This window comes from Myotis daubentonii, chromosome 5, assembly GCF_963259705.1.
Source record: "Myotis daubentonii chromosome 5, mMyoDau2.1, whole genome shotgun sequence".
Taxonomy (NCBI): domain Eukaryota; kingdom Metazoa; phylum Chordata; class Mammalia; order Chiroptera; family Vespertilionidae; genus Myotis; species Myotis daubentonii.
The window spans coordinates 37,660,809-37,676,051 of NC_081844.1; the positions used below are offsets into that span (position 1 = coordinate 37,660,809).

Below are 15,243 nucleotides of genomic sequence, written 5' to 3' on the forward strand. Positions count from 1 at the left end.
ATATACAGGGCTATTTATAACTACTATTTAGTTGACATCTCCAAAACTGTATTCCTTATGACCAAGCAAACCAACAGCTTTGGAGTTTTGCTCATTTTGATCCAGAATCACAGAGGCTCCAACCTGCTCTACACTGTACTTGCTTATATATCCTGTGTCCCATCTCTGCCTGCCATTGCCTCTCCTAGGATTTCTGATGCGCTTCCCCCAAGAGCTTGGGTTTTCTCACCACTGCCACGGTACATTCCTAGATGGAGCTCAAAGGATATTATTTGGTGTGTGTAGATTTTAGGTGTCCTTACCGGCATGAAGTAGTAAAAAAACAAAAACAAAATAAAACACTATATGACCCCTTCCAATCCACTCCCCTAGCTATTCAACACTATGCATCTATCAAGCAAAATGTAGGTAAGTCATTTTTCTCTGCTTCCTTCATTTCTGTCTCTACTGATATTCATTTAATACCTATTAGGTCAATTCTCCCCTGTCATTCACCAGTTTCTTTTTACAAATCCTATCCTTGGCACCGATTTCAACAAATATAACATTTCTGAAAATTTGAGACACGAAATTAACTCTCATTGAATATCAATTTTCCCAACATAGTAAAATACCTCTAACCTGGCACTTCTGAAATACCAACAGTGATCATTTGTGTTAATAATGACCTTGAAGTTCTTCAAACTTCCAAAGAAGCTTCTGAGTCAAAAGAATATTCAGTTATATACCATACAGGCTTAATGTTAAATGTCTTTACAGTATTCTAAATCTTAACTATAGTATTTGACAACCCATATGCCATAGTATACAGCAAATATAGCTACTATTTTATTAATATACACTTTCATCAACCCATTCCAGCTACTGGTGTTCCAATAAAATCATCGTCAGAGCTTCCTTTATACATTCCACCCCTTAATCTGACATGCCCTTAAGTTTAAAAAATATTCCCAAGTAAGTCTAATATAAACTCCTCCTTGAGAGCTAACACTGTAAATACTGGTAGAAATCAGCCTATGCAACTATGGTTCTCATCCCTGTCTGTATACTGCTTGGGAAACTTATGAAAACACAGTCTTTTAAAATATATAGGTTCTGCCCTAGCCAGTTTGGCTCAATGGGTAGAGTGTCAGAACATGAAATGAAGGGTCACAGGTTCAATTTTGGTCACTGGCATGTATCTCAGTTGCAGGCTCGATCCTAGGCCCTGGGTTGGAGCATGTGTGGGAGGCAACCAATCTATGTGTCTCCCTCACACCAATTTTCTCTCATCTCTCCCCCTTCCTTCCACTCTCTCTAAAAATCAATGGAAAAATATCCTTGGGTGAGGATTAATAAAACATATAGGACCTAAGGCCAATCCTAAACATACTGGACCATAATGTCTTATGACTGAACTCATGTATCTGACTTCCCCAAGTAACTCCAATGCACAGCCAAGGTTTGAAAACAAATGCTTTAAACCCTTAAGGAAAGAGCTGTTGCTGCTCTTGGTGCTTCCAACAGGTCAACAGAGAACCAACCTACATATGGGTACAGCATTTAGGTGAGACCTGCAGGAATGAAGAGTGGCCAAGAGGGTATTGTCAACCTTAAAAATTCCTTCTAATGTGGAAACCACAGGATTAAAAGGTGTGTCTACCCTAGGAAAAAGATTGGGGTAAAGTACTGAAAATAATTTGAATCACATTAGTGGTTATAATCAATTAAAAGAGTCATAAGCCTACCCTAGTCTCTGCAGAGTTTCATACATTAGACTAGAAATCAGAGGTCTCAAAGAACTTGCTCCTCGAGAGGTCCCAGTGGTCAAGAATATCATTCCTCCACTTTCAATAAGACAGAACAGCAAAGTCCCAAAGTAAAGCCAGGTAATTAGTGAGAAGAGCCTCATGATCATTGTTAAGAGAAGTCTGATGTAGAAAAACTGTACATATTTTGCCATCAGTGAGATCTGGCTTCAAAGCCTTCCTCCACCAGTTACCAGTGACTTAGATTACTCAACCTCTCTAAATTCATACCATCACCTGTAAAATAGGCCTGAAAAACATGCAAATTTAAATGAGACAATATTTGTAAAAACAGAATTTTCAACATACTATAATTTCCCTTCCTCCTTAGTAATATCTATATGTCTCTTCCACTCTCCCTAATACTTCTATGGCCCTTACTCAATTTATTGCTATTAATAAGGGGAACACGTGAGGCATAAACTTTGATTCTGTTCCTCCAAACCTAACATGAAGCTTAAACTCTGACAACCCATTGAAAATACACCAGTGAGCCAAAACCGGTTTGGCTCAGTGGATAGAGCGTCAGCCTGCGGACTGAAAGGTCCCAGGTTCGATTCCGGTCAAGGGCATGTACCTGGGTTGCGGGCACATCCCCAGTGGGGGATGTGCAGGAGGCGGCTGATCAATGTTTCTCTCTCATCGATGTTTCTAACTCTCTATCTCTCTCCCTTCCTCTCTGTAAAAAATCAATAAAATATATTTAAAAAAAAAAAAGAAAGAAAATACACCAGTGGCTAGATTCATACAGTAACTTCTTCAGGACAGATTTTTTTTCCTCTCAGGTCCTGATTCCAGTAGAGCAAATGGCTCTCAAACTTTAGAAAAGGTAAGAATTACTAGAGATCTTGTTTAAAATATAATCTCATTTCCCACCAACAATTCCCTAACTGATTCAAGCAAGGATTCTCAATAGCCACTAAAACTACTAGGTAAAAGGGTATTATGAAACAGCATAGTGACTGACACCTTGTCAAAATATTACCCCATGAGTTACTTATTGATTGCAATCAGGAAAATGCATCTTTATCTGGCAGTCAGAGCTTTAATCAAGAGGTAAACTTAGCATTGCTAATAGGATAAATGAGGTATCATGTGCCTACTGATACAATGTATATATGAAGTATAAGTAGTACTTTTGACTAAAAAATGTAGCCTGAATATAATCAAGACCCTAGATCAGTGGTTCTCAACCTTGGCTACACATTAGAATCACCTGGGAATCTTTTTAAAATCCTGATTTCTGGGCCTCATCCTCCAAAAATTGTTTCTTTGTTACTAATGTTGTGGCCCCACCCCACAACAAAGAAACAGAATTTCCGCAGGATGGGGCCCAGAAATCAGGATTTTAAAAAGATCCCCAGGTGATTCTAATGTGCAGCCAAGGTTGAGAACCACTGCCCTATATGCAACTTACAGTTTACCTATAATACAGAAGATAGACAACACATGTAGGAAACAATTAGGCAATACAAAAAATCTGGCCTAGAATCTGCAAAGGTCCATGTCATGAAGGAAAAAAATGTATGAGGATTGTTCTGGAGTTAAAGAAACATAAAGGCAATGCATGAATTTTTATTAGCTCTCTGTTTGCAGGTGGGAAAAACTATAAGAGACATTGTTCGGGACAACTGGGCAAATCTGAATGTGAAGCAGCTACCAGATGATTTTATAGAATTATGGAATAATTATGAGATTATTGTTAATTTTCTTAGGGTAATGATATTGTAGCTATGTAGAATTACTCTATTTACTATTTGAAGTGAATTATGGAGAGATACAACTGCGTGATACATGTTAAACACACACAGATAAACCTATCTATGTTAATTACTGAATCCAGGTGTTCAAAATACTACTCTTTCTGTATGCTTAAAAGTTTCAATAGCCCTAGCCGGTTTGGCTCAGTGGATACAGTGTCGTCCTGTGGACTGAAGGGTCCCAGGTTCAATCTGATCAAGGGCATATACCTTGGTTGCGGGCACATCCCCAGTAGAGGGTGTGCAGGAGGTAGCTGATAGATGTTTCTCTCTCATCAATGTTTCTAACTCTCTATCCCTTTCCCTTCCTCTCTGTAGAAAAACAAAATCAATACTATATATATATATATATATATATATATATATATATATATATATACACACACACACATATATATACATATATATATATACATATATATATATTTTTTTCAATAATAAAAACTGAGCAAAAAATACACATTCCCTGGCCCCAAACCCCAAGGCTCTGATTCCTTAAGCCTGTGGTAGACCCATAAATCCACATTTTAACAAGCTCTGGGCCTATTCCAAAACAGAGGGTTCTCTGACCACTCTAAGAAACATGGCTGAACAGAGAAGGTGGAGTGTGTCTGCTGTCTGGAAGAGCCTGGGTTCTTCATTCCCAGCCAGCGCTCTTTTATTGGCAGGCTCCCCAAGCCATGGACTTGGTGTCCTCCTCACCTTTCTTCATGTTTCCAGTATATTTAAGATGGAATGTAAAGGGGGCATAATGATGAAAAAGAAAGTTTCCCTTTCATGTACCTATGAGCATCCCGCCAGGGTTATCAATAATTACTCTACCTCCCTTCCAAAAGTACTGTGAAGAAAACTGTTGTGTTTACCTTTCTGTGAACTGAATACTCAAATTTCTTCCTAGAAATGAACGATGAGTATACAATCCATGCTCTACAAATTGACAACCAAGATAAATTGAAATAGCTTCATCAAATTAAAAAAAGCAAAAATGTTACACTAAAAACAAGCAATTTTAAAAACTACTTGTGCCGAAACCGGTTTGGCTCAGTGGATAGAGAGTTGGCCTGCGGACTGAAGGGTCCCAGGTTCGATTCCAGTCAAGGCCATGTACCTGGGTTGCTGGCACATCCCCAGTAGGAGATGTGCAGGAGGCAGCTGATCGATGTTTCTCTCTCATTGATGTTTCTAACTCTCTATCCCTCTACCTTCCTCTCTGTAAAAAATCAATAAAAAATATTTTAAAAAAAAACTACTTGTTTGATATTTCAGGATAAAAGTGATATATACTAGTATACCTGTACAAGAAGAAACTTTTTGTTAGCAATATGCAAAATTCCTTAGGACATTGTGGTTTGTTTTAAGGTATATAATATGATAATATGATATACTGGATCTACCCACATTAAATATACAGAAAAGAAAAATCTAAGGTTGAATTTTATATAGAAACTAGGGGCCCGGTGCACGAAATTCGTGCACTGGGTGTGTGTGGGGGGGAGTGTCCCTCAGCCCAGCCTGCCCCCTCTCACATACTGGGAGCCCTCGGGCGTTGACCCCCATCACCCTCCAATCACAGGATCGGCCCCTTGCCCAGACCTGACGCCTCTGGCTGAGGAGTCTGGCCCGGGCAGTGGGGACCCGCAGCTGCAGCAGCCCCACAATCGTGGGCTTCACTTTAGGCCCAGGCAAGGGACCCCTAGCTCCTGGGACTGCCAGCTTCAACCGTGCCCAGCTCCCATCGCTGGCTCCACCCCTACTTCCTGCTATCACTGGCCAGGGCGGAAAAGGCACCTGATTCTCCGATCATGGCTGGGGGGCCCCCCAGCTCTTAGCTCCCCCCTGGGTTTCCAATCACTGTCAGTGGCAGGGGGCTTCTTCCTGCTTTCCCTTTCGCCTCCCTGCATTGTGCCTACATATGCAAATTAACCGCCATCTTGTTGGCAGTTAACTGCCAATCTTAGTTGGCAGTTAATTTGCATATAGCCCTGATTAGCCAATGAAAAGGGTAGCTCGTACGCCAATTACCATTTTTCTCTTTTATTAGTGTTGATGGACTAATGTCACTGTAACTATATTCACTGAATCCACCAAGCAAATCCCATCTTTCCCAAAAATTCAACTTGAACCAAAAACGTACCTATACCTTAATCTAAGAGAAAAAAAAACAACAAGAAAATTCACTTAGAATTCTTTCTAAAATAGATCACAATTGACATTGAAGCTATCTTTTTTTAAACTCACTAACACTAACTTTTCAAAGTTAGAAAATACATATCAAACAAATTGCAGTAGGTGATTTTGAGGTTCTTCTCCAATAAAGAAAGAAATCTTGGTAAACAATTCCTATAAACCTCCAAAATGTGTAACTTGAATATATGCATTGTTTTAGCTTAATCTAACAGTAAAAAATTTACAACAGACTCACTTCCCTCCAAGGAGCATGCCCGGGCCATTCCCTCCACCCTTTCCTCTCTCTTTACCCCATAGGCACCTATCTCCTAAACTCCAAGGGACTCCACGAGACTTGCAACGAGGGGAGCAATGGGTAGAGGCAGCTCATCCAGGGGTTACCCCCTGAACCTGTCTCCAAGGCCCCCTTTTCTCTGACTTCCCAGTGAGCCAAAGCAGCCCAGCCTGGGCTCTCCTGTTGTGCCCTTCCTTGTTTCACTGTCCTAAATGTGTTTTTATGCAGTCAATTAATTCTTGCTTGCTCTTCTAAAAAAAGAAGTTTTTTAAACAGAAAACTATAAAAAATAAGCAATGTAAAATACTTTCATTTTACCTAAAATTGCAAATTCACAAAATTAGCTAATAAACCAGCATAACAAGTTTCTCAAGAAGTCTAATCCACAATAAATTTTAACATTAACAGGAGAGATACATATGCCTTTATAGGTAGCAAAGTGACTAAAAATAATGAGAACTTATTTAACAATAAGTCAAAATAACATATGATAGGACTTCAAACAGTTCCTGGGGAACCTATACATTGTTTAATATTTTAATTGTTCAAACTAGTCTGAAATTCCTTCTTCAAAACTTCAGAGCACTAATAATTACCAATACCATAATAGACTTTTCAAAATTGAAGGGACCTTAAAGATCAACCAATTTAACTCCTTATTTGCTAAATCCAATATGAAGAAACTACTATCAGAGTTTTTGGTAACTTGTAGAACGATAAATCTGATTTCTCACCTCCAATGTTCCCTTTATTCAGGGGTGGGGAACGTCCGGCCCACAGGCCGAAACCATTTGGTTGGCCCTGCCAAGGCAGTAGGGGTGAGTTAATTACATGTTTGACCAATTATAGCAGGCTAATTTTTAAGCTGATAATTTTGTATGGCCGGAGAATGATGCCCTGTGATGATACCATGAAATGTCCTGTGCTTTTTAATTTGTTAAAATATCTCTAATAGTGGTGAATAGTGGAATGTCTTCAGGCAACAGACAATTCACTGAACTTTTTAAATGAGGATATATTTTCATGATTTTTTTAAAAACTTAACTCATTCAGAGCTAAATAAGAAATCCAGAATTTCTGAATAAAAGAACGTAAGTAAACAGAATATCCTGGGAAGTAAACTAAAGTTTTAGCCACAAAATTATTTGCAGAGAGCATACTATAAAAACAAACCAATCCATGGTGAAAACAGCAAAATTTACTACATGGTTTATTTCTTTTTGCATTCCACAGGATCTTTTCAACAGTCCAGACATTATCCATTACATAAGCCTAACTAATTGACCTTATGGATAAAGTTTGAAAAATCAAACAACTGATGTAAAAGACAGAAATGAACTGCTTGTGAATTCTGATATGTGCCTATTATATTTCTGGACTGCTAGACTTCTGTAATACAGAATTTGAGGTTTTGTTCCTAGGTCATCCTGGAAATAATTATCTTTTGTCACTAGTTGCAATGTTACTCAAAGTATTGCATTTTTTCATAACCTTTCCTTAAAAATTCACCAGAAATGTCAAATTTTACTGTTTCTGTTCACTCAAAAATAATCTTCAGAGTTGTTCTCTTCATAGTCACTCTCCTTTAGGAAGTACTGGCTCCTTGTCTAAATTTAATTCACAGCTAATCATGTTTTTCTATAATTTTTCAAGTGAGGATAACTAGATGAGACTTTATGTTGTTAAATTTGTCCCGTTTTTCCTTGATGGTATCAAAATGCCTTGCCCACTGCAAGATCATATAAAATTATTATCCTACACTTTCTTCTAGAGTTTTTTACACTTTAATATTTTATTGCATCTTTCATCCTTTTAGAATTTTTGTTTATGTAGAGATCAACTTTTCCCCTCTAACTGGGTAGTCAGTTGCCTCAATATCATTTGTTAAATGATCTTGTTCCCATTCACTGATTAGAAATGCCACCTTTACTGTCTAAATTCCCATGAACCTGTCAATTTATTTCACATTTTCTGCTACACTACCTATATGTTTAATTCCTCTGCCAGCATTACATTGTCCAAATTATTACTACTTTAAAGCACATCCACTTTCTAATAAGGTAAATCTCAACATTTTTTTCAAGGGTTTTTTGACTACTCAAAACACATTTACTTTTCTCAGATCAATTTTTCTCAAGGTTCTCCTCAAAAAATTCCATTGAATTTTGAACCAGAGTGCCATTAAATTTATGGATACACTGAAAAACAATTATATTTTTACAATATTGAAACTCTTGTCCAGTAACAGGCAGACATATAAAGCCCCCTTTAAACATACATATACACACACACACACAAATACATGTATATAATCTTTTAATATGATTATAACTAGTCCCCCAGACCCACAAGAATGAACTTCTTAAATCACAAGATCTTAGAGATAGGGGGATATTACAGATCACTTAGTCCAATGCCTCTTATAATCCCAGTTATGTTTACCTCAAGCCTACTTAAGAGAATCATTTTAAAATTAAAATATACCTTTTACATTCAACATAATCATAAAAGCACTATTTGAATCACATAAAAGGCAGAGAAGTGGGCTACACTGATTGAAAACTGCTTTGAATTTAGGAATCCTTTAAAAAGATAAGATGCATACTTGGGCTCAAAGGAAAAAACACTGAGAACCATAAGTACACACACTGGAGACAGCCCCAAGTGCTTTTAGACACTCGTGTTTCCAAGGTAAAGTCATTTTGTTATGGTGTTGTCCAGGAACCGAACTTCAGAGTGCCAAATCATTCCATTCCCAATTGTTCCATCATATTTATTGTTCATATTTATTAAGATCAAATCCAATAATAATCTCCAAATGAAACAAGTCTGAAACCCAATTTTAAATGTGTTTCTCAAACCTGGCTGCACATCTGACCACCTGTGGAGCTTCTAAAAATAAGATTGCTTAGGTCCCACCTTGGGATTCTTGTTCAGCAGGCCCAGCAATGCTAGAGCATTTCTTTCTTTCTGTATTTTTTTTAAAGCTGTAGTAGGTTCTATTCTCAGCCAGAGTTAAAAACCACTATTCTAAAATATTTAATAAGAACAAAGCCCCATAGCATACCAAGTATCCCTACACATTTAAAAAGTATATTTACCTCTTCACCAGCCCAGCAACATTTACTGCTGATGATCTAAAGAGCTATGTCCCTGTCTTATACCAAAGTCTTAAAGCAAACAAACAAAAAATACTAAAACAATGCTTTACTGTTCACAGATATGTGATGCCATTGTAATATTTGAAAGTCTTTTTTCTTTTTTCTTCCTTGAAGGCAACCCTCTACCCCAACCATCCCCCAAGAGAAAGGGAAGCTGTTATTCACTTTAAAAATCGCAAATACCATTAAGATCTTAAGAAAATTCCTCTTTTACTTTGTAAAATAGAAGGGTGAAAGCACACTCATTAAGAAATATAAATAAAAAGGGGGATTAATGATTTGGCTGTGACATCATGACACTAGGTGAAATTTCAAAAAACTGTTGCTTCTAGACTACAGAGAACTGCCAACACACTTAAGCACCCTCTAGATGTAGCACAAAAGCAAAGAAAGGCTGATATGCTGAAGGAAAAACTTATATACAACAATGCAACATGCAAACTAAATCAAAATGTCCCTAAAGTCTAACCCTCCAAGAAAATGTTCTCACTTTCTAATAACACATTGTACTGAATTGAGGCCCAGTGTGATTCATATTCCCAGTATGAATGGCTCATATACCTGTTACCCCTGGGAAAAGCACCTGAAAAATAGAGCACATACAGCTACAGAGGAAACTATATGTTAGGTAATTAGTGAGGGTAAAGGATGCACTAAATAATCACAGTAGTGCTATGCAAAGAAGGTTCATGACCAAGTCATCTTACAGACTACCCTTCCATACTCCAATTTTAGCCCAGCCAAAAATACTTTCTTAGATTCTGCAAAGTTTTTTGGTGAAAGAGATGTCCAGATTTTCCATCTTGAAAAGAAAGTCAACATGCATAGAAGTTTACCACCTTACTATAAAGGAAAACTAAATTTTCTTAAGCACTGTGCTTTGTCCAAGCAACATTCAAATAATTTTACATTTAAAAAACAAAAGCATGTGAAGAGATAGGTACTCATGGTTTAATGGAATCGGTTTTGACAATGGACAACTTCACCAACATCTTTTCTTATGTGGCCCCAATCAATGATATAATTCCTAGAGCTTAACCTTTATATCAGATGACTACATAAAATAGCAAAATTCAAGTAATTAATATGAATGAGAACTGTAACCCCCAAAGATCTACAGTAAAAACTGAGATGATGCATGTTTATACACACTGACAAGTAATTTGCCAAGAGATTAAAACAAGAATAAAATCCTTTCTCCAAAGTTTTCCACATGAATGATTTCTATGCAAGCCACATGCCTAGCAGGTATTAAAGAGCAGACTCTGCTCCTGGAGTTTTTCAAGCACAACCAGCTTACTGAAAAAAATAAAAATAAAATCCTTCCTCAGAAAGTATTTCCTCTGAAGTATTGCTATGTTAGAATAAATAACTTCACTGAATTGGCATCTCTTTTAGTACACTGTACTTTTAAAACTTAATGAAATATTTAGACCTATATTCTAATCTTGAAAAAAAGACTAAAACAATTCAGACAATAAAATCACATGCATTTTTAAAACAAACCAAGTAGCCCAGCAGACATGGCTCAGTGGTTGAGCATTTACCTATGTACCAGGAGGTCACTGTTCCCAGTCGGGGCACATGTCCGGGTTGTGGATCGATCCCCAGAGGGGGTTGTGCAGGAGGCAGCTGATCAATGAGTCTCTCTCATCATTGATGTTTCTCTCTCTCCCTCTCCCTTCCCCTCTGAAATCAATAAAAATATACTTTAAAAAAAACAATATATATATATATATATATATATATATATATATATATATATATATATATATATAGTCTGTAGACCTTGAAATATCAATGAAAGTCTGGGAAAATAATGCACTGCCCTCTTTTAAACAACCATAAAAGCTAAATTTACACTTAAAATGTACTTGTCAGTTTGTTCCAAAATCTGGACTTCCACTCTACCCAAATACAATTAAGATTTAGGTTGGTTGAGGGAAAATTATCCTACCTAAAAATTTTGTGAAACCGAACTCCAATTTCATTATGTCTCAAAAGCTTACTACTAATAAATACCTAGGATGGATTACATTAGAAACAATTCTCTCAGGAATTTTAACCTGATACCAAGCTTTTGATTGCCCACACTTAGGAGTCTAAGACATGGAGAGAGATAAGTGACTTCGGCTTGTTATTAAATACATGCTGTTAAAGTTTGCTACTATTTCAAAATCTTTCTCTTCTCCACAGTTTTTGTCCCTCTCCCCCTGTATTTTTTTATACCTCATCAAGCTGCAAGAAATCAAAATAGGTATCCCCAATATCAAACACACTACCTTAGATTCAGTATTGGGTTTATGGGTGTTTTAAGTTTAGATTTCAAATTCAAAATATTTTTCAAAGTTTTACTTCACCACAAGCTATGCTCAACATAGCTAAAAGTCAACTACTTTTTTTCTATTTCATTGCCCCCTCTTCTTATAAAGTTATCTGCAGGAAGCAAATTGTCTACAGACAAATACAGCTAGGAAAAAATGTTGCTTGGTTCAATTCAGGAACACCAATAAACAGCCCTAGGTGGACCAGAAAACCACTCACATGTTCCCTATTCAGAATTTGCATGTAAATTTTGTAGGGCAAAGTTCTTACAGTCACTTTCAAGATTTCATTAACTCAATCCCATGCTTTCTGAAACATTTTTTACTTGAAATTCTGAACAGAGATCTACACAAACATTCAAAAGACATGAACTTTATCTCAGTTAACTAAAATACTGAGCACCTGAAATCTCCTACTAGGTGGAGGAGTCAGAACAATCAAGGCAAAATGTCTTCTCACAGAAGCAATGTACCTCTGTGTAATTCATCTTCAATACGATTTTTTTTTCTCTTGAAAATGCTCTTACCTACAACTCACTGTTCCCAAAATACACTCAAGCTGATTTAAGTTTGAGAGCACAGATTTACCAAGGTTTTAATAGGATCATTTCCTTAGTTTAGCCATTGAAGGCTGCTGGCAGAAAGAACATCTGCAAACGGTGTTTGAGAGATTCACCTGGCACACGGGAAATTTACAAAAGGGAAGAGTGCTGCAGGGCCAGGCTCAGGGCTTGTGTAGATGTGAATCACCTACACACTGGCCTGGCTCCCCAAACCAAGGTTCCATCAGAATGTGTCTGGGTGGCTAATTGATTTTCTGGAGGTGAGAATTAAAAACAAACGCTTACACGCATCGCACATACACAATTTTACCTGTCACTAAGAAAAGGGCACGTCTAATCCAGAAAAAAAAAAAAAGTCATTTTTTCCTTCAAGGAGGGCAGCGGTTTGGAATCATTTGCTGGGGATGGGATTGCAGGAAGGGGGGAGGGGAGGGGGCGTGGAAGAAAGGAGTGCTCAATAGAGAGGCAGCGAGGGGGGTCGCACAGGGCCCCACACAGGCCGCTGCGGAGAGAAGACGGGGGAAGAGGGGACGACGTCTCACCGGGGGACAAAACCGAGTGCACACCGGCTGGAAGAAGGAAGGTTCCCCCACCACCACCACCCCGCCCCAGGAGAAGAGCTGGGGTGCGGATAAAAAGCTCTAGCGTCCGGTTACCTTAAGATACCGGGGACAGGGCAACGGGGATACCGAGGTCTCCAGAGATGGGGGGAGGGGAAGGATGAGGCAGGGTCTCGGGTAAGTGCGAGCCAAGGATGAAGACAAACAGCGGGACTTGGGCCTCCCTGGGCCAAAAGGCGTGGCCAAGGTTCCAGATCAAAAAAGATGGTCTTTTTGAGACGCCGGGGGGAAGTGCGCGTCCAACCCCTCCTTCGAGACCCCGGGCCGGGCCCGTCCGAGGGGCCCCCCTGCGAGGCACCTCGAGGGCGGAACGCGCCCCGCAGGGCCCCGACCTCGCCCGCGGGGCCCTCCGCAGGACCGCCGGCCAAGCCCCCACCCCCATCCCCGCAGTGCTCTTACCTCCACACCTGCCCCATCTGCAGCAGGTGGATGACCGACTGCCAGATCCACACGGAGAGGCGGCACAGGCGCTGCGCCCCCGGCGTGGCCGAGCCCCCCGCGCCCGGGCCGCCGCGGGCCGCGCCGTGGCCGTAGCCGGCCCCCATCATGGGGGGACCCCGGCTGCTGAGCCCCTCCACGGCGCCCAGCCCGCCGCCCGTGTAGTCCTGCACGAACCAGCGGAAGCTCAGGCTCTGCACCAGCAGCGACGGCACCAGCACGAAGAAGAGGGTCAGCCCGAAGTAGCCGTAGTCCCCCTTGCGGTAGTAGTCGAGGGCCAGCCACAGGTCGGTGCCCACGTCCCCGAAGAAGACCAGCAGCGCCAGCACGATCCACAGGCAGTCGAGCCACGGCCGCTCCACCTGCGGCGGCTGCGGCCGCGCGGCCGAGGGCGTCGGGGGGTGGCGGTCGGCGCCGGCGGCCCCGGGCGGCTGCAGCGGCTGGTCCCCCCCGTCGGCGGCGGCGGCGTTGCGGCGCGGCTTCTTGCCCAGGAGGGAGCGCAGGCAGGCGGAGCGGCAGCCCCAGTAGCACGAGGAGGTGTTGCAGCAGTGGCAGATGTGCAGCGAGCTGCTCTCGCCGGGCTCGTCGCCGCCGCCGCCGCCGCAGCCGCCTCCCCCGGGCTCCCCGTCCTCCTCGCCGCCGCTGCCCACCGCCTCGTCCAGGTTGTGCAGCTGGGCGAAGCCCACCCCCACGCCACCGCCATCGGATTTCGCCGCCATCTTGACTCTCTTCCCAGCTCCGGAGGTTGGGGGGGGGAGGGACGGGTGGGGGGTAAAGAAGGCAGGGAACGGGGAGGGGGGGAAACGAATGGAGAGGAAGGGGGGCGGGGAGGAAGCGGGGGAGCAAACGAACGAGGGGGGAGTGGGCCAGGGAACCCCCTCCGCTTCCGGGTAGTTGGCGTCACTTCCGGGCGAGCCCCCCAATCGCACGGCGCCCGTAGCTCCCCGGCCCTACCCACCCGGCCAAGATGGCCGCCCTCCTATGCCTCAGCTGCTGGGCGGGGGGCCGGGGGGTTCTCCCCGCCAGGGCTCCCCTTCCCCTCTTCCGTTGACCCCGAAACCCATCAGGTTGACCCCTCGGCGTTTCTGAACCCTGCTGGGCCGAGTGAGGCGGTCCAAAGTGATCCCTGGAGGGGGCAGTGCCAGACGTTTTGGGGTCCCCTTCCTCAGCGTCGCAGCTCACAGCTTTCCTCCTGGAGAAACGCCCCCTAACACCCTCCCGGCTGCTGGCGGAGGGGCGGGACCTCTGGGGGAAGGGGCGGAGCTAGTGCAAAGCAGGTGATTACGTGTCACTTCCGGGAGATAGGATGACCTCATTGTATAGTTAGACACCCCCCCTCCTCCCCATCAAAATGGCTGTGTCTCACCTCTTTGGCTGTTCTGTGTGTGTTTTTCTTTCAAAAGTACCTTTTATTCTTTTCTTGTTTTGGGGTCTTTAGAAATTACATAAGTCAGTTTAGATTCCTACTCACAACATACTGATTCTCACTTCTATTTAAATACCTCCTTGCCCTGTTACCTCTGTTGATCCCCTGATTTTTCTGTCACTGACAACTTTACCATGTTTTGTAATAAAGTTTCCACAGTTCCCTTAAGAAAACTCCAGGGAAAATCCAGTTAAAATCAGCCTGACTGCATCTTGAATGTTGGAGCAAAGATTGAATTGGCACATTGTGACCTTGAGTGTATCATCTTCCCCCATTGATGTATTTCTATCAACTTTTTTTTTAAGTATGAGATTTTAAAATTCTGTGACCTTAATTTGGGAAATTCAGAACTAGCAAGGGGTTAAGCTGTATCAATTACTTTTCAGGCTATTTGAATGTGTGAAGATTGCCTTTTAGAATTTTTGGTGCTAAGGCTCTGTCAGTAAACAGCTTTAAATGAGTGAAAATGTTATCAATGTGTTATGTCATTAAAATAGGTGCAGGGTACACTATTTAATCTTAACTAACAAATTACAAAAGTGAAGCAGCACTGAATGGATTTGAATTACAATAATCTTCCACTGAAAGTATATTTGAAACCATATTGAGCAAGCTACATGGTTATAGTTGTTACTGATCAGGTGAAAGGAACATTTTGAAGTTAAAAATAGAACAAAATTAAACACTACATTTTTCTCATTGA

General features: G+C 41.3%; 1 protein-coding gene across 1 annotated transcript in view; it reads right to left on the reverse strand.

The window, feature by feature from the left end:
• XKR6 (XK related 6) overlaps positions 1-14,356 on the reverse strand; it is a 245,043-nt gene extending 230,687 nt beyond the window's left edge. The window contains exon 1 of the mRNA XM_059697604.1: positions 13,076-14,356. Within this exon, the coding sequence (XP_059553587.1) occupies positions 13,076-13,833 (758 nt within the window). The 5' untranslated portion in view covers positions 13,834-14,356. The remainder of the gene's footprint in view (positions 1-13,075) is intronic.
• Positions 14,357-15,243: the final 887 nt, after the last annotated feature.